A 21,223-nucleotide genomic window follows, 5' to 3' on the forward strand; every position below is an offset into this window, starting at 1 on the left:
ATGAGTGGATCAATAAAACGTGCCCCAAGCATACCAGCCTTAAGCATGGAAATTCTGATGCGTTCTACCACGTGGATGAACCTTGAAGGCATCATGCTAGGTGAAGTCACAAAAAGACAAACACTGCAGGATTCCACTTCCATGAAGTCACTGGAATGGGAGAGTCAAAATCATTGACAGAAAAGTCAAATGGTGGTTGCCTGGGGAATTACTGTTGTTTTTGTGTGTTTTGTTTTGTTTTGTTTTTTAAGTAAGCTGTATGCCCAACACAGGGTTTGAACTCATGACCCCGAAATCTGGAGTTGTGTGCTCTATTGACTGAGCTAGCCAGATGCTTCTGCAGTTACTGTTTAATAGGTATGGTCAGTGAGGATGGTAAGAAAGTTCTGGAGGTGGTGGGGGGGCGCGGGGGAGAAAGAAAGTTCTGGAGATGGACGGTGGTGATGGTCGCACAACAATGTGAATGTACTTACTCCCTCTGGGTGGTACACCTAAAAATCACTAAAATGATAAATTTTATGGTACATATATTTTACCACAGTTGAACAAAAAAGTAAGGGCTGAGGCACCTGGGTGGCTCTGTGGATTAAGCCTCTGACTTTGACTCAGGTCATGATTCCAGGGTCCTGGGATCGAGTCCCACGTCAGTCTCTCTGCCTGGCAGGGAGCTTGCTTCTGCCTCTCTCTCTGCCTACTTGCAATCTGTGTCAAATAAATAAATAAAATCTTAAAAAAAAAAAAAAAAAAAAAAAAGTAAAGGTCTAAACATTGTCAGATTTGCCAACCTGGGCTCTGTATCCTAGTCCTGAAGGCAGGGGACTGGCCTTCATGACCTCCTCCTGAGTGTCATTGATAATTGCTCTGAACCCTCAATAAGCTTCCAAGAGGCCGGGTGAAGACTGTTACAGAGATTCCCCTTTTCCCCTTCAGACTCAGGCTCCAGGCTTCAGAAAGGAGGATGGAGACCATGCATCCCACTGGGCCTGAACTTGACAACTGGGGGTGCAGGGCACCAGCCTGAAGCTGGAGCTTCACCCTTCCTGGCCTGGGACCCTGCCCCTTCCCAGGCCAGGGTCTTGAGCACTCCCAAAGCGAAGCTGCCTTCTACTCTGGGGTGTAGGGCTGCGGCACAGAGCAGAGGGTGGTGGGTGTCCCCAGGTTTGCGGCAATGAACAGGGGCATGGAGGGGCTCCTCTGGCTTAGGTGGCTTCGAGGTCTCAAACTCCTCTTTAGTCTGGCGTCAGTGGCAAAAACTGAGCTGTGTGGTCCTCAGGGAGAGCTCTCCCCTCTGACCCAGCCAGTCAACAAGGGCTGGGCCCTGGGAATATGCTAATCAGCCAGTGGGTAGGTCCCAGTTGGGGATAGCACATCTGGAGCCTAGAGCGGCATGGTTGGAAATAGACTGGGATAAATATATGGGAGTCCCCTGGGGCCGGGGAGCTGAGGCAGACAAAGGGGGGCCTCCTGGCTGAAAGGATCCTGGGCTGGCCAGAGGCGGGGCGGGAGGGGGGGGGCAAGGAAGAGGCAGGCAGTGGGGGTGGTCTGGATGCTGAATCTGGAGATACTGGCCCCTTGGGGGAGGAGGGAGGACAACAAAGGGAGGACTCCTGAGCCTGGAAGAGGAGAAACACATCCAGCTGGGGTGGTGGTGGGGGAGGAAAGAAGGGCTCCACTGAATTTGTAATGACAAAAGGGCAGACCCCTGAGGGTCACAGACTGACATTCACGTCTGTCCCTGCCCCATCTAGAAGCATTTTCTTTCACTCATTTGTCTGGCAGCCAACCAAACATCACCAGCCTGGGCCTGGGCTCCTGAATTTAGAACCCTTGCTCAACCACTGTGGCATGTCCCTTACCCTTCCTGGTTTCAGTTTCCTTCTCCACCCAAAACAGAAAAGGATTAAATGCCCTCTAGGAGTCCTCCCGCCCGAAACCCTCCTGATTCTCTTCTCTCATTCATTCCATCAACCTTCTTCTCACTTGTGTGCTCACAATCCCTCCTGCTCAGGGCAGGCGGGCTCCTTAACTTCCTGGGACACTCCCAGCATGCTCTCACCTCCCTGCATAGCCATGAAGGACCTTCCCCCTGAATGCCTACCCTGCTCCCTTCTGCTGATCCAAGCCTGCCCACCTTGCTAGAGTAACACAGAGCCTTAAAATGGCAAAGTGCTGGCCATTATGTAAAATGATTTTTATATGGTATAAGAAGTATTTTTGACAACGTAACAAAAAAGATCATTATAAAGACACATACAGCCCTAGAAAAAGGGGAGGTTTATGATACGATTACGTGAAAACACGAAAAAAATACAAAATACACACTGTGATTAAAACTATATAAACTTTCTATGCCTGAAGAAGGGAAAAGGCACAAAATCGAATGGCTGTTTCAGAGGAGTGGGAGTAGGGATGGTTAGTGATTATGGATCACATTTCTTTACTATAATTGTCCTTTTCCTTCTAATGTAAACACTGCATTTGGAATTGAAAAAACCCAGTGTTCTCCAATTCCTCTCCCTCCAGCCCCTCCTGGGAGCCTCCCTAACTCCAGCCCACAATGATCTTGCCTTCTTTGAATTCCTCCCGCACACTTTTCCATCTAATTCTGTAGGGAACAGTGGTCCGTGGGAGAGCACCTGCAGAGGGCAAGGCCTGGGTCTGCTTCCAGTCCTGCTTCCGGGCCTGCTTCTGATCCTGGTTCCAGTCTTACTTCTGGTCCTGCTTCTGGCCCTGGTTCTACTTCTGGTTCAAGTCTTACTTCCAGTCCTGACTATGGTTCCGCATCCAGCCCTGGTTCCCGTTCTGGTTCTGGTCCTGCTTTTGGTTCTGGTTCTAGTTCTGCTTCAGATCCTGCTTCCAGGACTGGTTCCAGTCTTATTTCCAGTCTTGCTTCCAGTCCTGGTTCTGGTCCTGGTTCCAGTATTACTGCCAGTTCTGGCTCCAGTCCTGCTTCCAGTGCTGGTTCTGGTCCTGGTTCCAGTATTACTGCCAGTTCTGGCTCCAGTCCTGCTTCCAGTCCTGGCTCCAGTCTTACTTCCAGTCCTGCTTCCGGTCCTGGTTCCGGTCCTGGCCTGCTCCCTATGGGCTGCCTGGCCTTGGACAGGTTACTCACCGCTTTGTTGCTTCGCTTTCTCATCTACGTATGTGTGATCGCTTTGCTTCCCCTAGGGGACCCCTGAGATAGCGGCTGTGAGCATCAGCCCAGTCCAGGGCTCCCAAGAAGCTCTTGGGTGTTGTGATCGTCGTTCCTGGCATCTTGTTGCACTTTCTAGTGGCTTGGCATGTCTTGATACACTTGTGTCACCTTAAAGCCAGGCCCTACGGCCCTTGGAGCAGCCAGCCAGTGCTGGGTACAATGCAAAGGGACCCTAGGTCTCCCCGCACTGGCTCTTTCCCCTGTGCCTGTGCTCATTCTGCTCCCCTCCAGGTGCACCGGGCCATTAAGTGTCCACCACCAAGGTAAGAGGACCCCAGACTAAGCATGGCTCAGGCTCACTTGCACCATGAAGTGGGATGCTGGGGTGGGACATCACCCTGGCTCTTTCTCTAGGACCCCGGCTGAGAGACTCCCTGTCAGAGGCCTGGGGCATAGGGACCCCATAGAGGGGAGAGGGCTGGCTTTCTTGCACTAGGTAAGCAGAGGCGGCAGAGGCCTCAGTGTCCTCCTGGGGATGGTGTGGTTGTCATTTTCCTTGCAGGGCCATGGCAAGGATCAGAGGAGATCACATTTGGGCCTATGCCTCCAAGAGCACAAGTGCTACACACATGTGTTGCTGATTAGTGCTGCCATTTGCCCGTCCCTAAATGCTGCCCCCGTCCCCCAGCCTGCTGCTCCAGATTCCCTGCCCCCATTGCCACATCAGGCAAACACACCCGGAGACTTATTTGGAACAAACACCTGGAACTCAGGAAATGGGCTCCCCATGCTGTTCTCTAGATGGACTGGGTGAAAGGGGCACAATTGGGGACAGAGGTGGGCCTTCTTCCCCCTGCCTCTCCTTTAGGCGACCTGAATGTTAGCAAGGATAGCCCCTACCACAAAGCCACTGTTTGCTCCATCCTCGGGGCCTGCTTTAGGGGAGCAGAACCAAGTGCCAGAGGCCGGTGCCAATTTCCTTCCTTGGACACGTGGCAGAAAGGGAGGTGGGAGAAGCTGCGGGAACAGACCGTTCCATGGCTCTGGTGGGCCTGGCCACATGGGAATGGCTCAGTGCAGGCTTCCCACCCAGCCCGGTCATCCTCAGGGGCTCCGAGGGCATCATAGGGCAAGCAGACCTCGCGGGACACCCCCACCCCTCCCCGACCCACAGGAAGGCTGGCAAGACGGCTCCATGGCTGAGGGCCAAGGGCTGCACCGGGGCTGGGCCCTGAGGAGGTGAGGGCTGGGAGACTTCGAAGTCCTCTAGGGAATGCTGGCTCCGGCCTTGCCACTCACAGGCCCAGGTCAGCTGGCAGCAGGAAGGTTTGTGTTTCTTTTAATATCAACTCCCAGGCATTTAACATTCCTCGAAGCTTAAACACAGAAACATTTTCCTTACCAGACTCTGCTTTCTGCTCTGCCAAACATAACCTGGCTTCCTCCCCTTCCCCCAAAGCCTCCATCTGCTCCTGTCTCCAAGATGTAATGATTTATGGTATGTTTCCCCTGGGGCTTGTGCAGCTGACAGAAACGAGGAGGAGGGGAGCAACGGGGCTTTAAGTCCAGGTGGGGACGATGCCATGGGGCCCTGGAATCTGGGTTCTGGAGGGCGTCAGGGCCCGTGATGCTCCCTGAGAGGGCCGCCCTGGACAGCCTTCCTACCTCGTCCATTTCATGGCCACCCATGGCCCAGGGAGCAGCGCACCCACACATTTCTTGGCTGGATACCTCCTGAGGCTAAGCAGGCAGAACCCCTTCCCTGCCCCGTCCCTCTGGCCAGCCCAGGGTTGCAGAGACAGGGCTCTCACCCCTCATCCCTGCAGGAAGTGGGGTCCCAGGACTGAATCTGCAGACCTCTCTCTCATCTAAATGAAGAAAGGACTGGCTTCCGGTTGCCTGGCAGTACTGTTTCCCAGGCGACAGTGCTGAAGAGCTGGTCCCACGGCATGAGGAAGGGACGTGCACAGGAACACAGGGGACACAAGGCAGATGGCTGGGCCCCCACCCAACGATGCCACTCTGCTGTTCAAACACTCAGGTGAAACAGATGGGGAGAAGAAGAGGACCCCATGGGTCCCCAAAGGGCACTACCACCAAGAACACTGAGCCAGAAGCCAGATCTCAAACTTCACAGCCTCCACGGGGCATCAGAGAACAAACTCTTCCTTCAAAAAAGTGCCATTCAGCTCCCCTGACCACACCCCCGGCCCCGACACTGGCCAGATCACATCTGGGCAGTTATTAAGAAGCTTAGAACAGGGGCGCCTGGGTGGCTCAGTGGGTTAAGCCTCTGCCTTCAGCTCAGGTCATGATCCCAGGGTCCTGGGATTGAGCCCCGCATTAGGCTCTCCGCTCAGCAGGGAGCCTGCTTCCCCCTCGCTCTCTCTGTGCTGCTCTGCCTACTTGTGATCTCTCTCTCTATGTCAAAGAAATAAATAAAATCTTAAAAAAAAAAAGGAAAAGAAAAAGAAGCTCAGGACACCGAACGCTCATGGGCTCAGTCCCAGTGCCAGTTTCCCTTGATTTCAGGGTTACCAGAACCCATCCTCCATGAGGCCACTCGCGTCCCAAGCATGAGGCCACAACTGGTGCCAGATGGAGTGTGAATGGCCCTGAATGTCAGCCTCCCAGGCCTGCATCCTCTTGATAGGGAAATGAACAGCAGTCATCTTTAGAACCGGCAGAATGTTCCAGAGACACAGGCTGCAAACCAGGGCCTCCAAGAAACAGCTGAGGCACATACACTCTTAACCTGACTCTGACCTGGCTCTACCAATATCCAGAGACCCCACCTGCAGTCAATGAACTCCTGGCATGAGTAAGGCCCAGCAGCTGTAGCAGCAAGTCAGAGACCAGCCCCCAGGAAACCACCGGGAATCCCAAGCCCTTCCAGTCCAGTGGCAAACGCTCAAGGCTTCACTCCTCCAATGCCAGACACGACTAACCAAACACAGCATTCATGGATACAGCCTCAGAATCCTTCTTATTACAATGTTCCCGGGAAGAGCCCCCAGCAGACCAGAGTTGGGATGTGAAAACAAAGGTAGTTGTCATCCCTGTGTCCGTTGTGCAGAGGTGTGCATATCATGCACCAGAACCTGGGATGGAAGCCTGAATAAGCCAGAACACATGGACTTCTGGAGGCAAAGTAGGACACCAGCTCCAAAAAAAAAAAAAAAAAAAAAGAAAGAAAGAAAGAAAAAAAAAAAAAAGACATCAGCTCCAGCAGGAGAACCACCACCTTGAGGAACTTGTCTCAAACCAGTTTTGAACCCAAGTCACAAAAGGCCAGGCACCTTCACCAAGAAGGCAGGTGAGAAGGACTGCTTCCCAGTAATACTACCTCCTGACAGCTCCTAGAGGCCTGCCTTGGTGCCATGGCTCTCACCTGGATCTGCCCTTTGCCCATGATCTTGTCCACGATCTCGTTGTTGTCCTTGTTGACCTTGGTCTTGTCGTAGCACTTTTCATAGCACAGGATCCTCAGGGACTGGGAGCCCTCCAGCTCAATCTCAAATTCCTGGGGAAAGACGGTATGACAACCCTGAATCTCCAAGGCTGACACACACAGCTTCCTGGCAAGTGTGGGCCCCAACTTGGCAAGGGTGAGAGGGGGGTGCCCAGGGCTCAAGAGGAGCATGTCAGAAGGCATGCAGGAAACTTCCTCCCTTGCTACAGCTCCAGAAGGCTCTGAATTGCTGGCGTAGTAGAGTCTGGGACTGAGCTGAAAACCCCACGTCTAGCCATAAACACAGTATCAGACGCTAAGTGAGCAGGGAGTGGAGGGCAGAGAGATTAGGGAGACGGAAGTCACCCAGCCAGCAGGCCCGACCATCCCCCGTCAACAGCGTGGGAGCACAGGGAGTGGGGTGGGCATGCTTGGTGACAAGCTCAGGGGTCCCTGAGGGGACGCCAGCCGCCTCCACTCACCTCATCCCACTTGGGCTCTGTCGTGTCCCGGAACACCCTGGTTTTGGCTTTGCTGACGAAATAGCCAAAGGAATCCACCTCCAGGGTACAGTACAGGTCTGCAGCAGGGATGGGCAGAGACACACTGAGTGAGGCCCAAGGCTCAGGACCTCGGGAGGGCAAGGCGGATAACTGCCTCTGTCCCCTCAACCTCCCTGCAGGACACCCTCTGTGTTCCCCTTCCCCCAGCCCTACGGGCTCTGACTCCTTCCCACTTCTCTGCCCTCCAGCTACACTGGCCTCCACCCTCTGACTTGCCCCGCTGCTCCCACCTGAGGCCCTTAGGCCTGCAGTCCCTCCATCCCTGGTCCTTGCTCGGTTGCCTCATCACCACAGAAGCCTCAGGCCAACGTCTTCACTGGCTGGGCTGGCTTCCCTTCACCCACCAACCCCAGGTTCCTCAACAGGGCACCTGGTTATTTGAGGCGGAAGTCTCTGGAGGGCGTCTGACCTCTGGGTGCTGAAAATCTGGAGTAACCCCCACTCATGGCGACCATCGAAAATGCCCCAAAAGCCTAGCTTGTTGTTTTCTTCACAGCACTTGACTTTAACTCAAGTTCTCTTTTCTGCCTGTCTCCCCTCACCGTATCAACCCCACACAGGCAGAAGCCCCCAGTGAGACCCAGCTGACGGGGACACAGCACTGGGGGGGCCACCCCAGGCACTCTGCAAATCCACACCCGCCCTGTGGGGCTCAGACCCTGACACCCGTCCCCATCCACGGGAGTGACCATGGTTGCATCCCAGTGGGATGGCGCATGGGAAGGGCCTTGGGGCTGTCCAAGCCAATCCTCTGCAATGGGAATCAAGGGGCAGAGGTCAGAGGGTGGACATCCATGCCCCTCAAGGCCCCATTCAAGGGCTTTCCTCAGAAGGGCGAGTGGATGGAGCTGCCCCCGAGTTGTCTCTGGCCAGGTAGGACGGGGACTAGACAGAGTTGGATATCAGGGCATGCTGCAAGGTGGGCACAGATTAACAGGCGAACAACACCAGAGGCCTTAAGCACCCTGGCCTCTGCCAGGTCGCAGGTAGAGAGATGGAGGGCAAGAGTGCCGTCCCCATTTACTGACTTTCATGTGAGTGAGCACTGTCAGGGGTCAGGGGATAGTTCGTGAGCTAGAAGGAAGGCTTTGAGTCTGACTGTCTGGGTTCAAATCCCAGCTCGGCACAAATCACTGAACCTCTCTGCTTTCATGTGCAAAGCAGGACTAACAATGGTGCCTACACCCCAGGCCTGACTGTGCAGATGTAATGAACGTATTGGGACAGAGAGCCACAGCTGAAGATTCATGGGGCCTGAGCCCGCTGAGTCAGAGTGAACACATGTGCAGCGCCGGAGGCTGGTAGAGGGAGGTGGGGAGGATGATGTGGAGGTCAGGAGAGATTTCTATAGCAGCTCACCTCATGTCTAACCTCCGACCCAGTTTGGAGGGAGAACACCTGCTCTGGGAGAGGAGGTCATGCCACCTCCATGGCCCTGCTCCCTGAGGCCCATCCCAGCCAACAGAGAGCAAAGAGAGAGGGTAAGGCATCTGGGCATGCTGGGCCACAGACTTAGGTGTGTGGAACAACCTTCTAGAACTTTACCAATCAGGACTATTCCTGGGCAGTGCCCCCTAGAAAGGGGTTCCATGTGTCTGGGGAGGGTCCAGGAGGCTGCCTTGCAGCACGTCCTGAGTGGTGAGCTCTGTGGTTCTGGCCATAATGAGAAACACTGCTCTAAAGCAAAGGGTCTGGGCTTCGGTAAATGGAGTATTAGGGACCTCGGAGTGACGTCAAGGGCATCAGAGCAGAAATGCACTTGAAGTGCTCGCTTCGGCAGCACATATACTAAAATTGGAATGATACAGAGAAGATTAGCATGGCCCCTGTGCAAGGATGACACGCAAATTCGTGAAGCGTTCCATAAAAAATTAAAAAAGAAAGAAAGAAAAAAAGAAATGCACTTGAAAAGGCTCTGGAACAGGCCAAGGCATCACCTCCACACTGGCCACCTTTGAGCTTTCTCTAGCACCTAGTAAGGTACCCAGGCACCCAGCAGTAAGGGACCCCCATGAACGTCACAGGAAATGCTTGTCAAATGGCTATCTGCGTGGTGCTGGACAGGTTGGGGGGCCCAGGGCAGACCTCTCCTTCCAGAGACGAAGAGTAGGGAGAGGGAAGGGGCAGGTGGGGAGGAGAGGAGTCAGGATCCCTAGGTTTCTGATCCTCTGTGAGGTTCAGTCCCTTTATCTGTAACTCAGTTTTCTCATCTGGCAAATGGGAAGAAAAATTCCTATGGGTTGGGGGGAACTAGGTAAGTGTAACTGTATCTTGCCAAACACTAAGAACTGCAAGGATGTGGGCAATGGTGATAAAGAAGGCAGGAAAAGGGACGCATGTGGCAGGGTGCTGGCACAGCAGGGCACTCAGGCATCTCTAGGAGAAAGAAGCTGAGGCTCTGAGAGGTTAATAGATTTGCCTGAGGTCCCACAGCTTGACAGGGGCAGATGTGGGGTTAGGGTCCAGGATTTCAGACACCCAGGAGCTCGGGAGGGCTTGGGGAAGAGCAGACCTTGGAGACACAAGGCAGGAACGACCCTCCTGCCAAGAGGAGCTGCTTCCTGACTGCTGGGGTAATGCCCACCCACATGTCAGGGCCCCAGCCTGGGGAGAGCAAGGCAGACTTGATGAGCCACGGGAGGCCCCTTCAATGGGTCCACAGGGACTTCCTGTGAAAGAATGAACCATGGCCCCTGCTCTTCCTAGGGCTAGGGGTCAGGGACACTTACTGGCTGACTGCTTGAACCCCTTGGCAGAGTGGACGATGACATGGAGGAAGCCATAGAGTCCAGGAGACTCATCGTCTGTAAGAGAGGAACCACCTGGTTAGGCTTGGCGAGAGGCCGGCTTCAGACCCCCCTTCTCACCCCAGGCTCCCAGGAAGGCCAAAACGGTGTGAGATACCATCTGAGCCCTGGTCTCGCAGCACCACCTAGTGGCTGGAGGAAGAAGTTTCCAGAGCCCACTGCTTCCTGGAATTTGAGCTGGTACCCCTTTCTCCCTCCACTCAGCCTGGAAGGCCAATCCCCATCTTCCCTGCTGGGCCAGGGATCTCATACCATTCCACCAGGGGCACTTTTCCTTCCCCTCTAAAAACTGCTTATCCACCCCCCCCCCCCCCCCACCCCCGCCTGTCCTCCTCAGTGTAGCCTTTCAAAGTGAAAATTAGCCAATATACATCTGCCCCCTATGGGGGCAGATTAACCCCATATGGGGAGGAGAGCCTGCCTTCAAAACCCCTTCCCAGCATCCACGGGGCAGCCAGATTCTACCCATTCTGGACCAGCACTGATCATGGCTCTCCCTCACTCAAAAAAACCTCCCACTGGTCCCTCAGCTTGAACAAACTCCTTTGCTTGGCATTCCAATATCTGCCCCTGGAAACTTCTAGCCTTATTCATCATATGCTAATCCACCTACCCTTTTCCCCTCCACCACCACCAGGCCCCATGCTTCGGTCTTTTGCTTCCATCATCTGACTACCTCATGAACATATAACAACATGATTCCAGTCACGAGGGTGCCAGAACCTTCTCTCAAGCCAGAGGGGGCCGGGGAGCAGTTGGGACAATCTGTGAACTCAGTAGAGAACAACCCCTGTTTGAGCTCTCTGTGTGCCTGGAAACTGGGTTGTTACAACCACGTGTCTGGCGAGGTCCTTATGGAAGGTTCCAGCAATGCCCTGAGAGCTTGGACAACCTTGGGTTCTCGATCTTACCGTCTTTATTGCTGGTGACGGGAATGTTGTGTACAGTCCTAAGTTTGAAACAGGATCCCGTGAGCACCTGGAGCTCCACGGAGCTCAGGACAAAGGCCTGGAGATCTGCAGGAGGAGCCAAGAAAGGACAACGTCATCAGAGCCACCAGGACCCGCTGCTCTTCTCTGGGGGCTGCTGCAGGAAAACAGCTTAGCTCCAGGGGCAGAGTTGGTCCCCAGAAGGGAGGGTAAGATTTGTAGGGACATAGGGACATAGGGACAGTCACAGGTGGCTCACAACTGCGTGTGTGCAACCGCGAGAGCAAGAGAGAGAGAGACAGACAAGCCTGGGCTCTGGGCCCAATCCTATTGCTAATTTACTCTGTGCCATTAAGCAAATCACTTCAGTTCCTTGGGCCTCAATAAGTGCCACCCACTCTGGCCCCTTACAGACAGCCCCAGAGGAGACTGTGGATATGAAAGTGCGTGAAAACACAGAAGGCCACCCTTGCCATGGACACCCTCAGGGCAGCCTAGAGGGGGAACGCAACTTTACCTTTCTTCTGTAGCTTCTGAATGGTTTCTCTCCATTCTGACCTCTCATAGTCTGAGGACAGTAAAAACAGGTAGCTCTGAAGAGAGGAGAAGAGAATTCAGTAGAGTGACCATGTGGCCAAGCGCATTCCTGGCTCTCTCCTGCCCATGCACCCTGAGGCTTGGTGAAGGTGGGAGCTGGGAAGAGAGCCTCCTTTCCCGGAAGCCCAGCCACAGGAGTGGCAGTGTTGGTGATGGCCAGCAGGGGGCACTGGCTCCACAACAGCCGGCGGAAGCAGTTCTGGGTAGGAGCTGGGAGAGCATCCTTGCGATCTGGGCCTGAGTCCCTGAGTCCCACAAGTCATGGACAGGAGCCCTAGAGAACAGGCAGCCCCGGGACCAAGAAAAGGGGCCACCTCTGTCCCGTCCCCACCTCTTTCTGACCTTTCCATTACGATTGTGGATCCGAAACGGGATCGTTGGGGAGTTAAGCAGCAGCAGGAACTCATTCTCAAACATCTTCTTTTTCAGGCGCTCGATGGCCCGGCTCTGTCCTTTGTTGGCTTTCTGTGGGGGCCGGAGGGCACAGATGGTTTCCCTCACACACGCCCCTCCTCCCTTGGCAGATCTAAGCAAAGCATTTCCTTGTGCCTTCGTTATGTCTTTTAATTTTTTTTTTTTTTTTGTATTTTATGATGCTCTGACATCTTGGGGGAGCCCAGCTGTCCAGGGAGAAAGCTACCTTCCCAGGGTAAGCTGACCCTTAAGCTGGTAAACATGCACATACCTTCCATATACAAACCAATTGGTCCTGAGTTCCTGCCCCCATTCACCAAGCCAATATTCCCCTACCCGTCTTCCCTCAGTGCCATCAGCCTAATAGTGTCATCACTCAGTCACTTCTATAAATCAGATCCTGGGTACCCCACTTCAAAACCTCAGACACCGTTCAGCAGAAGGCCCTAACAGGGGCCTGGCACACGGGGCCTCCCAAAGCTGGGGCTGTCCTCTGTGTCCAGCCGAGGCTCCTACCACACCCCGCCTTGACCCCTCCACCTCAGCTGCACCACACCATGCCTTGTTCTGGAACAAGACCCACTTTTGCAGAGAAGATACCAGAGAGAAATAGGAGTGCAGTCAGGTTTACTTAACAGTCTTGCCTGTTAAGAGGAAAGAACCAGAAGCAATCTAAATATCTCCTACATCATTGCGCAGCCAAGCGATAGAATAGGCTACAGCTGTTAAAAAGAATCTGACAGATCTGGAGAGCTCTACAGAGCACCATTCAGGGAAAAGCTTAAGTGGCAAAAATGGCACACAGAGTCTCATCTCATTAAAAAAAAAAAAAAGACAAATCAGTATAAGCATAGAAGAGTCTGGAAGAATACACCTCAAACTGTTAACAGTGGGGGGTGAGTGATAATCTGTTACAGCCTGTAGGCTTCAGTATTCTATTTCTTGTGATAACAAGCCAGCGTTAGGTTGGTGATGAGAACAAAAAGAAGTTTTAAGAAAGTATTATTGAAAGAATCAATCACTGCTCCTTCTGTGACTCAGAGAACAACAATGTGCCTCCCCGGTGACTCTCCTCACATTATGTCACATGCTGAGGTCAGTCACCGGCAAGACTCGGACTCCGTGAGGTGTCTGGCACACCCCTGCAGCGAGCGGCTAGTGGAGCTCAGGAAGTGTGGGTCTGACTGAGCAGAAGAGGCCATGTCTGTGCACCTGGGGCAGAAGGGAGGGGACAAAGTCCACCAGCAACCGGCTGGGAGAAAGAGGCAGGGAAGATGCCCTGGGGTGGGGCTGGGGGGCAGTGCCAGATGGGGAGACAGGCTCCACTGAGGCAGTGGGGGGAGGAGAGGGAGGTCAAGGCCAGTCAGGAAGAGGACACCTGTGCCCCTCTCTGGGCTGATGTGCCCCCAGGGAGACCCTCAGTCCTTGGTCAATCCATACCCCAGACATCCCTGGGGTCATTACTGTGGTCTTCCTCTCCTTCAAAGAGGGATGTCTAAGCTGAAAGGATTCTTTTTTTTTTTTAAGATTTTATTTAATTATTTGACAGAGAGAGAGAGATCACAAGTAGACAGAGAGGCAGGCAGAGAAGGAGAAGCAGGCTCCCCACTGAGAGCCCGATATAGGGCCTGATCCCAGGACCCTGAGACCATGACCTGAGCCAAAGGCAGAGGCCTAACCCAACTGAGCCACCCAGGCGCCCTTAAGCTGAAAGCCTTCTTAGAAGCCATCTAAGCGCAGATTCCTCAACAACTGTTTACAAAGCACCTACTATGTGCTGAATCCTAGAGACACAGAACTGGAGAAAACAGCACTGTTGCTAGAGTTTAAATTCATACGGGGAAAAGAGAAGGTGGCCTGGGCAATTACAATTCAGGACCAATAATGCAAAATAAAGAGGCAGACCCCAGGACCTTTCCAGACACAGTGGGTACACAGCAGGGAAGGCTTCTGGCGAGGTGTGGCCTAAGCTGAGCTGACAGGTGGCAAAGGGAAAACAGGCCAACAAACCAAGCCTCTCCCCACCCTTTATGACATGCATGGGGAAGCCTCCTGAGGGAAAGGGGACTTTCCTCTAGCCACTGTTTTCAAATATATGAATTTAAGGCTATACATTTTCCCCTAAAGAGTGCTTTGGCCATACCTATGGGTTTTGATACATGTACTCTCATTTTCATGCAGTTCTAAATAGTCTGCAGTTTCCATTAGGATTTCCTCTTTACCTTTCAAGTTTTAATTTTCTAGGCATATACTTTAAGTATATTCTAGTTGTTCATTTCTGATTTTGTTACAGTGTGGACTGTGAATATAACCAGCATGCTATCAAATTTTTTTAGAGCCACCTGGCTGGCTCAGTCAGTAAAGCATGTGACTCTTGATCTCAGGGTTGTGAGTTTAAGCCCCATGTTTGGTAGAGCTTACTTTAAAAATAAATTACCAAAAACGTGTTTTTTAAATTTCCGATTTCCTTTGTGGCTTTAATACATGACAGATGTGTATAAATGTTGGGTATGGGCACAGGCTTCTGTGCATTTTCAGATCAAGCAGGAACATGTTAACTGTGTCATTCAAAGCCCCTCTCCCCTTACTTGCCTACTTGATCTATCAGTTTCTGAGAGGCTCCTCAAGCTCCTTCTCTTACACCCATCCTTCTTTTCCTCAGGAAGGCCTTCTCTTGCTTTCCTTTTCTATGGTACTTGACATACAGTAGGAAGCTCCCCATCACTAGCCCCACTAAATTCTGAGCACTGGCTTTTTGGCCCTCCTTCCATCTGCTCTGTGCTAATGTGCCACCACCACAGTCTTTCCCTGAGCTGGTACTTGAGACATCTTACTCGAGCATCCCGTCTCCCTTATCAGACTCTTAAGCCTTACAACCTCCCCTCCTTCTGCTACCCTGCCACACCCAGTCCAAATGGCCCGGAGGAAAAGGGCCTCCCCTTCCCACTCTCTCAGTTCAGATACCAGGCCCTGCTCACCTCCTTCTGGATTTCACTCTTGAGGGCAGAGATCTTCATTTTCATGTCCTCCAGCTCGTGGTCTGGGAAGGGATGCACCTGGGGGCTGGCCTCAGACTCTTCGGGGGATGGAAACACTAGGTCGGCCAGGGGGATGTACCATTTGCAGTCATATTGCTGGTGCTTCCTGCAAACAAGTCGGAGAGAGACGTGAGCGAGCGGGAACTTGGCTCTTCAAGCCTCAACTGCTAGGACCAGAAAAACACCCGAGAGGGATTTGCTAAGAACCTGTCTCAGGCAAGAATGATCCATGTCTTTGAGGAGTCTGATCAGGAAACCCCCATGTGGAGAAATGACAGGGGGCTCTGGTCAGGCAGCAGCGAGGGCTTTGGACCTTGGCCTTGTCAATCTTCAGGCCCGATTGGACTGATGTTTTTAAACATCCCAAACCTCTAATGCTTTTCTAATCCCCATCCCACGCTCTTCCCTCCCCGTGGCCTATCTATACTTAGCTCATAGTCATTGCCCTTTGGGCTGGAGATGGAATACACATGTTATTTTTAACGCCATCCCTGATTGATAGAGGTCACATGGGGGTAGTGGGTAAAAGATTATAAAGCCACATCCACGTCCAATGGGAAGTAGTGTCGTGGTTCATTAGTAATGTGTGTCACGGGCAAAGGACTAAAGGCACAGGTGTGTTTGCTCATTATGACTGCCACCTGTGCTCTAGAATGATCTCATCTAGTTCCAGGAAGTCACCCTCTTTATTGAAGCACATACTAAACTCCCCTTCCCTCACCTCCCCCAGGACGTGGGTTTGCCCCCTCACTCTGGGCCCCTAGTGCTGAGGTGAGCTTAAGGCTTGCCCCCTGGGAGGCAGTGTCTAAGACACAGAGGTAGAAAGCAGATCTCAGATCTGACTAAGGCTCAGATCCCATCTTCTCTTCCTCTAGTCATGCAACCTTGGGCAACGGATATAACTTTTCTAAGTCTTTTCTCTCCTTTGTGAGAGTTCTGGGAAAGACTGGAAATAATAGAGTCAAAGCATTTGTCATGGCACCTGGAATGGCATAAGCACTCAGTAATGACAGCAGACTTAATGAATATTCACGGGATCATAGTTAGCAAAAATGTAGAGATGTCTAATAAAAGGAGAGTGCTTAAGTAAATTATGGCATATCCACTTGTAACATCACGCAGGCAAGTAAAAGGGTGATTATGAAGATTAGGCAGAGACTGGGAAAATGCTTATGACGTGAAATGGAAAAAGCAGAGACCAAAATTGGGCATTCACTCTGATTACAAGTACATGAAAAAACACAAGAACGTTTAAAAAAACTGGAAGGAAATATAGCAGCAGGAGACCGATGCTTATGTTCGGGTGGGTGATGGGTTTTTCCCCTGTAATTTGGTTATATTATCTTTATAATTAAAAACACAATTTATTTTTAGAAAAAGAATATGTAGTAAAATGAAATTAATTAATCGATTTTTTTAAAGGAGAAAATAAATCCCGGGGCTGGGAGGGCTCCTCAGGGGGCAGAGTCTAGCTCCTTTCCACCCCGCCCCCTGGACTCACCCTGCGGATGTCTTCTTGAGCTTGGCACACAGTAGGACATCTGTAAAGAGGAAGACGTGCCGCAGCTTCCGGGAGCTCTCCGACACTTCGACCAGGAAGCCGTCCTTCACCAGTTGCCGTGTCTGAGGGAGATGGCACACCCACCCCCACCTGCTCAGGGGGCGGTCAGCCCAGGGCCCAGCCAGCACTGGGGGCACCTTCCTGCTGGGAGGGGCTGTGGGGAGGGGACATGGCACCTGGTGTTTAAGGTCACACAGACCTGGGCCTTCTGGTTTAACACTGGGCAAGTTCCCTGAGTCTCAGTCTTACCATCTGTGAAATGGGGATAATGATGGTTGCCCTGTACCGTTGAATTCATCAAGATGGTCTATGTTAAAGGGCCCAATGGCGGGCACATAATATGTGATCAATAAATGGTAGATTTTTTTTTAGAAAATGGTAGATTTATGGGTGCCTGGGTGGCTCAGTCTGTTAGGCGTCTGTCTTCGACTCAGGTCATGATCCCAGGGTCCTGGGATCGAGCCCCACATCGGGCTCCCGGCTCAACAAGGAGCTTGCTTCTCCCTCTCCCCACTGCTCATGCTCTCCCTCTCTCTCTACCCCCCAAATAAATAAAGAAAATCTTTTTTTTCTTTTTTTTAAATGGCAGCTTTACACTTTCCTGCAGCAGTCATCAGCTCTCACCTGGATATACCCTAGTCCAGGATGACCTGGCTCCTCCACAGTGGGGCATGAACACCCCCACCCCTGCCAGCACTGGGGCATCTCCCCCTCCTCCAATCCTGCCTAAGAACTTGGTCTTGTTTCACTTCAACCTTGACCCACAGGCTTTCTCAGTCTGTTTCGGCTGCCTCTGAGTGGATTCTACAGCTGCCCTCAGGTGCATGGGAGACCCAGGCTACCTTTGGTGGGGCTGGAGCACTCCTGGAGGACCCTGCAGCCATCTCTAACCTGGGCTCTGGATGGGTAAGAGCCCAGTTTCTGCACTGACACCCGCACAGCCCATGGGCTTCTCAGGGGCTGTTGCGATCCATGCCAACCCTTCCCATGTATATTATAGACCCCGTGACCTACGTATGCTGTAATATGTAGGTGAGCACGGTCAAGTCTCCAGTAAACACGATCTGAAACTGACAATGCTCTGAACCCTTCGGAGATCTTTCAGATAACCTCGAGTCAGACAAACCGATGACACTCTAGGGCTTGCCAACCAGGGCTGGGAGTTGCACACGGGGACAGCTCTCTGTGCCCCATGAGTCATGCTCCACACCCCCATCCCTATTACTTCTCTCCCCAGGAGACACTGGAGCCTCATACATGTAATAAAGGAGCATAAACCCAGCCAGTCTTCACTTCTAAAGGCCCCGAATGACCTTTCCTGGACAGGAAGCCCAGCATAAGGCCAGGCTGCTGACCCATGTGAGTAACTGTCCCAGCAATTCTTCAAATCGCTTTCCCCTCTCAGGGGTACCCCTGCCCTTCCACCAACAAGGGCCTCCAAGGAACTGGAGCTGCTGTACCACATCTGCACCTGGGATATTCCAGCAACCTGGCAGCCTTAGCCACCTCCCGTTCCAGCCTTTCTTCTGCTGGGCTCACTGCCGAGCTCCTGCCCCACCTGCTCATGCAGATTGAGAAGCCGTAGCTCAGAGCTCCTGCTCTCAGATTTCCCAGCTCCCTCAGTCAGAGCCATTATCTTCCAGGGACCCTGAGGGCCTCATACTGCCCACAGTGGGGGGTTTCCATTCAATAATGCCATAGCCACAGCCCCTGGACTGGGGGACAGTGCATGAGGCTTGCAGACAGATAACCCCGGCTAGAGAATCTGGCTCCAATAAGTATGGCCAAGAGACCTTGTACCAGATCTGCAGAGACTCTCTAGGCCTCAGTGAATTATATGACGATCAATGGGACATTTAACATAAAGCTCCCAGGACCTAAAGACCTTTTCTTGGCGGGGCATGGGACATGAAGGTTGGAGAGGCGCCAAAGACAGGGCAGGACAGCAGGGATGGGTGATGTGGCTTGCTGTGCCCTTCTTAGCCTGGGCGAGAGGCAGGGCTGGGTCCTGAGCTCACCTCCCCCTTAGGAGTGGTGACCGCAGTCCGGCGGGGGTCGATGTCCTCATTGATGCTGGACAGGAAGTTCTGGGAGATGCGGAGGGCATCCTGGAGCAGCGGGTAATCTGGATGGTCCACAGGCGTGTGCTTCAGCAGGTCCTGGGAAGAGGCAGGGTGGTGAGTTGGAGGCAGCCGTTCTGGGGCTCAGTGAGAAGACAGTGGGGACTCAATCTTCACCAGAGGAATTCCAAGGCAGGGCCCTAAGGGACCCATGCTCTGATTTGGTCATGCCTGTGAAATCTGAACTCAAAATGAGGGGCCGAGAGGAGGGGTAAGGGCAGTGGTGCCCCTTTATTACTATCAAGTCATTACTCCTCCCCCTGGTGGAAGAAGAGGGGGGGGTCTTATCTCCCCACGCAGCTGGGAGAGACACCCCTCTACATATCCCCACAGCTGCTCCAAGCACCCTGGAGACCATGAGGCAAGGGGTGGGGAAGCAGGAAGTGCCTTCCCCCACGGCAGCATGAGCCAAACATCGAGCTTTGCAGCCAAGCTATATCGAGGCTCTGGGGTCCCCTTGACATGGTTACCGAGACCTGGGAGGGCTGGTCAGAGCTCAGGGCCCAGGGCCCCTCTGCCCAGCTCCCCGAAGGGGCGGTTCTCACGGACTCCAGGGCCCCCCCCCCCCCGGGTTCCATCTCCTAGTGAACTCCTAACCCCGCTCTGTAGGCCACTCAGGGGCTGACACTTACATGGAGGACCAGGGTGCTCCTGGTGACACGGTCAATGGGCTTGTAGAGCAGAGCTGTTGGCCAAGGCAGGGAGAAGGACACAGAACAGATAAGACACAGGGAGCAGCCTGACGCCTCAGAGATGATCCTTATCCCTCCACCCGCCTCACAGCCCGACCACCGGGATGCCCAGGTGCAGGCAGCCCCAGCTCTGTTCTTCCCCAGGGTGGGTCGGACGGCACCCACATGCAGCCATGCGGCACTGGCAGCCCAGGTCCCACCCCACCCCCGCCTGTCTCATCGCATCCCCTGCCAGACATGACTTCTCGAAGGGCCATCCCAAAGGCCTCTCCTTGTCTGACCAGACTTAGAGAGGGCAAAGATGCTCCTCTGTGCCCTCAACCCCATCTCATACAGCCACAGCTAGCCTCACCCCACGGCGCTCCGGCACCCCAGCACACAGCAAGGAGGCTCCCGCACACCCAATCATCCTTGTACTCCTCTGGCCCGAGGCCTGGCGTCACCAGCTGGGAACCACCAGCTTCGTTCTGACTCACATGGGCCGCCTCATCTCCACAAGGAGACCCCCCCCTCCATGCCGTCAAACTCCCCGACAAAAAGGACAGGCTGAGGGCCAGGGAGGCAGGCCAGCTCTTCACGCAAAGCCTCTGCTCTCAAGCAAGTGGCAGCTGGGGGAGCAAAGATTTCCTGAAGGAATTCAGGTGGGGCCTCTGGGGGCGCTGACGGGGCTGGGAAAATGCAGACTCAGTGGCAGTGGGGGGAGAGGGGGTCTATTCCCCACACCCCCTGGCAGACCAGGCCAGCAAGTGAAGATGGCTGAGATCCAGCAGGGACAGGTGGAGGCAGCAGCTGGCTGACCACACTTCCAAACCAAGCTTTCTGCAAGCAGCTGTGCCCTGCCGCTCCCAAACAGAGGTGGCTCAGCCTCAGTCCCACACCTGGATGCCTCTGTCCGTGGGGGTCACGACCTCTGTCCTCCTGCCACAGGGGCAGGAAGAGGCAGGATGCTGGCTGTGACAGTCCCAGAGCCAATACGCAGGGCCTAACCAAGAATCCCCAAGCCAAAGAGTTCCCAGAAGCCCTAGACATAAATAGCCTATGCATTGCTAAGCGGACACTTTGGGGAACAATCTGCTGGCCGTGGAGAAGATAGAGTCTCAGTGGTATGCCTTGTGCCTTATCTGCAGCTCTGCTTGGCTACCCTTTAGAATCACTGGGGGAGCTCTTAAAAGAAACAGCTGCCTGTCTCCCTCTCCCCTTCTTGTTGATGAAACCCCAATCTCGGCTGGGTGGAACCTGGGAATCAGCATTTTTAAAAAGCTCCTTTGCAGACTGATAGGTAGCCATGGTTGAAAACTATTGCCTTGTGCCAACACACATCCCATGGCTTATCTGTAGCCCCTTCTTGGCAATTGCAAGAGATCCTCCCCACAGTCTCTGGGAGCTAAAACGAACAGGACCAGGCTTGGGGTATCCTGGGTCAGTGAAGGTAGAGCCCAGGTACCAGCCGAGGGCTGGGGGGACAGTGTACTGACATTATTTAAATACCCACCTGTGGCTTAGCTCATCTTCAGGGGGAAATCACACCAGAGAACCCCAAAGACCCAGGAGAAAGTGCAAGTTTAGCAGACACCTGCCAGGGTGGGCCCCAGAGTTCCAGCTTGGGGAAAGCTGATACCGCAATGTCAGCTCTCTCTGTCCCTCTCTCAAGTCCCAGGAGGAAGAGGTTTCTGACTAAGCTCAAAGGTCTGCACAAATGGTGGGTCGGGTTTCAGAGGGGTTATTAATACGCCTGCAGTCTCCTAGAGTCTACCTGACTGGGGATGTGGAATGAGTGCCCTGGTTGGGAGAGAACAGCTAGGAGGAAAGGTGGGGAGAGGAGACGGTAGGGAGAGGGTCCTGGGGTCACAGGCAGATATGGAGGGAAGAAGAGGAGGAAGAACCACCCCAATGTTCTGTCTGAGCTCCCTTCGGC

The 21,223-nt window shown here is 53.3% G+C and overlaps 1 protein-coding gene and 1 non-coding gene across 5 annotated transcripts in view; one reads left to right on the forward strand and one right to left on the reverse strand.

Annotated features, from left to right (window-relative positions):
• ABR (ABR activator of RhoGEF and GTPase) overlaps nt 1-21,223 on the reverse strand; it is a 177,701-nt gene that overhangs the window by 33,187 nt on the left and 123,291 nt on the right. For all 4 annotated transcript variants that reach the window (XM_044248212.1, XM_044248211.1, XM_044248214.1 and 1 more), the window contains 10 exons: nt 19,249-19,301; nt 18,515-18,655; nt 16,437-16,558; nt 14,876-15,041; nt 11,826-11,948; nt 11,404-11,479; nt 10,869-10,973; nt 9,880-9,954; nt 7,070-7,167; nt 6,528-6,659 (listed from right to left, as the gene is read on the reverse strand). In XM_044248212.1, the coding sequence (XP_044104147.1) occupies nt 6,528-6,659; nt 7,070-7,167; nt 9,880-9,954; nt 10,869-10,973; nt 11,404-11,479; nt 11,826-11,948; nt 14,876-15,041; nt 16,437-16,558; nt 18,515-18,655; nt 19,249-19,301 (1,091 nt within the window). The remainder of the gene's footprint in view (nt 1-6,527; nt 6,660-7,069; nt 7,168-9,879; nt 9,955-10,868; nt 10,974-11,403; nt 11,480-11,825; nt 11,949-14,875; nt 15,042-16,436; nt 16,559-18,514; nt 18,656-19,248; nt 19,302-21,223) is intronic.
• On the forward strand, nt 8,915-9,021 carry LOC122908029. Its single transcript, XR_006384833.1, has one exon. It is a non-coding gene; the product is annotated as a U6 spliceosomal RNA (small nuclear RNA).

This window comes from Neovison vison, chromosome 5 (genome assembly GCF_020171115.1).
Source record: "Neovison vison isolate M4711 chromosome 5, ASM_NN_V1, whole genome shotgun sequence".
Classification (NCBI taxonomy): Eukaryota; Metazoa; Chordata; class Mammalia; order Carnivora; family Mustelidae; genus Neogale; species Neogale vison.